The sequence below is a fragment of the Emiliania huxleyi genome, assembly GCF_000372725.1.
Source record: "Emiliania huxleyi CCMP1516 unplaced genomic scaffold EMIHUscaffold_5129, whole genome shotgun sequence".
NCBI lineage: Eukaryota > Haptophyta > Isochrysidales > Noelaerhabdaceae > Emiliania > Emiliania huxleyi.
This window is the reverse complement of record NW_005198145.1, coordinates 1-1,618: the sequence shown is the minus strand read 5'-3', so window position 1 is coordinate 1,618 and position 1,618 is coordinate 1. Positions and strand designations below refer to the sequence as shown.

The 1,618-nt window shown below is 64.0% G+C and overlaps 2 protein-coding genes across 2 annotated transcripts; one reads left to right on the top strand and one right to left on the bottom strand.

Moving 5' to 3' along the window:
- Window positions 1-65: 65 nt before the first annotated feature.
- Window positions 66-359, bottom strand: EMIHUDRAFT_60566 (hypothetical protein; the record flags this gene model as incomplete). The annotated part of the gene is made up of 1 exon (XM_005766362.1): window positions 66-359. A coding segment is annotated over one exon (294 nt), but the record flags the coding sequence as incomplete, so codon positions are not given.
- Window positions 360-1,109: 750 nt separating this feature from the next.
- On the top strand, window positions 1,110-1,575 carry EMIHUDRAFT_124399 (hypothetical protein; the record flags this gene model as incomplete). The annotated part of the gene is made up of 2 exons (XM_005766361.1): window positions 1,110-1,367; window positions 1,465-1,575. Coding segments are annotated over 2 exons (369 nt in total), but the record flags the coding sequence as incomplete, so codon positions are not given.
- Between the last annotated feature and the right edge of the window lie 43 nt (window positions 1,576-1,618).

The following is a 1,618-nucleotide window of genomic DNA, read 5'->3' as shown; positions in this document are numbered from 1 at the left end:
ACCGGCGGATGTCACGCCGGTGTGCTCACCTCTCTGTGCCATCTCTCTCTGGCCCGCGCCTCGTCGTAGGAAGAGATGCGTCCACCCTCGCCGCCGAGGGTGTATCGCGTGCGCCCGCCGAGGTCGAGCCTCGGCCGCCACGGCAGCGCGAGGTCGCCCAGCATCCGCCACTCCGCCTCGACCGCCGCACCGTCGTCTACAAGGCGCAGCGACTTGAGCTCGACCGAGCGAGCGGTGGGCGGGACAAATCGCTCGATCCACGGGTCGAGGTTCGCGAGGTTGCGCTCAAAGGTGCTCAGACCCGCGAAGGAGAGCGTCGGGTCCGTGAAGGTGCAGTCCTCGTCGTATAGCTCCGCCGTGATGCGACCGCTCCAGAGGTATTCGTTCTCTTCAAAGTCGGTTCGCAGGCCCGCCAGCACATCGCCAGCATCGAGTGACTCCTGCTCACGCCGGCGAGGTGCTGAGGGCGGCTCGCCGCCCGAGATGGTGTTGACGAGCGCAGTCAGCGAGGAGACGAGCCCTCTGGTTGCACGGCTAGTCTCGCTGATCTCATTGAGCTCGCAGCACACAGCGTGGCTCCTATCGACAGGCCTCGTTGCCATGCAGGCTGGCTGCGGCGAGAGTGCAGCCGCCGAATCAGCAGGAGTGCACAAGAGAATCATCTTCAACTTCGCCAAAGAGGTCGGCAGCCCGAGCGCCGTCGATCGCACCGACTACGGCACAGCCTCCGGCAGCGCCCGGGGCTTCGCCCAGCACCACTCGCAAAAAAAGATAGAAAATCGTGACCCAAGGGAGGGATGGCACCACTCGCAACAGCTCTCGCGCGCCGCGGTCTATTTTCTTCTCAATAGTGCGAGGGAGTTTTGTTGTAAAATTCTTCTCAATACAAGGCTGTCTGTGAAAGCACCCACACATCCTATCCCTGGAGCACCTCGATCCTGTACCGTGTTTGTTATGACCCCCCCCAATGAACACACCAGTGAGGGAGGGCGAGACGATCGAGGGGTCCCCGTACCATGCGGAATCGACCCTAGGCAGTGCTCAAGTGATCAAGGCTGTGAAGCACCCACACCTCCTGCCCCCGCGCCGAGCGGCTGTTAGAGACAGTAATGCTTCTCCTGGTTTTGTCGTGCTCTCTATCCCTCCTGCAACAGCCTCGCCCGCCGCTCGGGCTCGGCCTCCGCCCGGCGCTGCTCTGCGGCCGCCGAGTTGCGATCGTGATGGCTGCAGACGAGGCGGCGGCGCAGCGGGCGGAGCAGGCGGACAGGGCAGCAGCAGCGCTGGCACAGTTGCCACCTGGCCTGTACAACCGCGTGAGCTTTCAGAGCGGCGGCATGAAGCAGGCCTACGCGGAGGAGGAATGCCTCGTGCTGTGGGAAGCGCTCAAGGCGCGAACCCCGTCCTCTCTCACTGCCACCCTCTCCTCTCTCTGCCACCCTCGCCCACCGCTCTCCTCGCGTCCAGGCGTGCTACCCAACCGAGGCGGACGCGCTCGCGGCAGTCGACAAGAACTCGATGACCGTCAATCCGTCGATGAACTCGCCCTCCAAGATCACCGAGACGCACGCGCTTCTGGTGGAGCGCTTCGGAGCGGGCAAGGCGTCCGAGATCATCATGC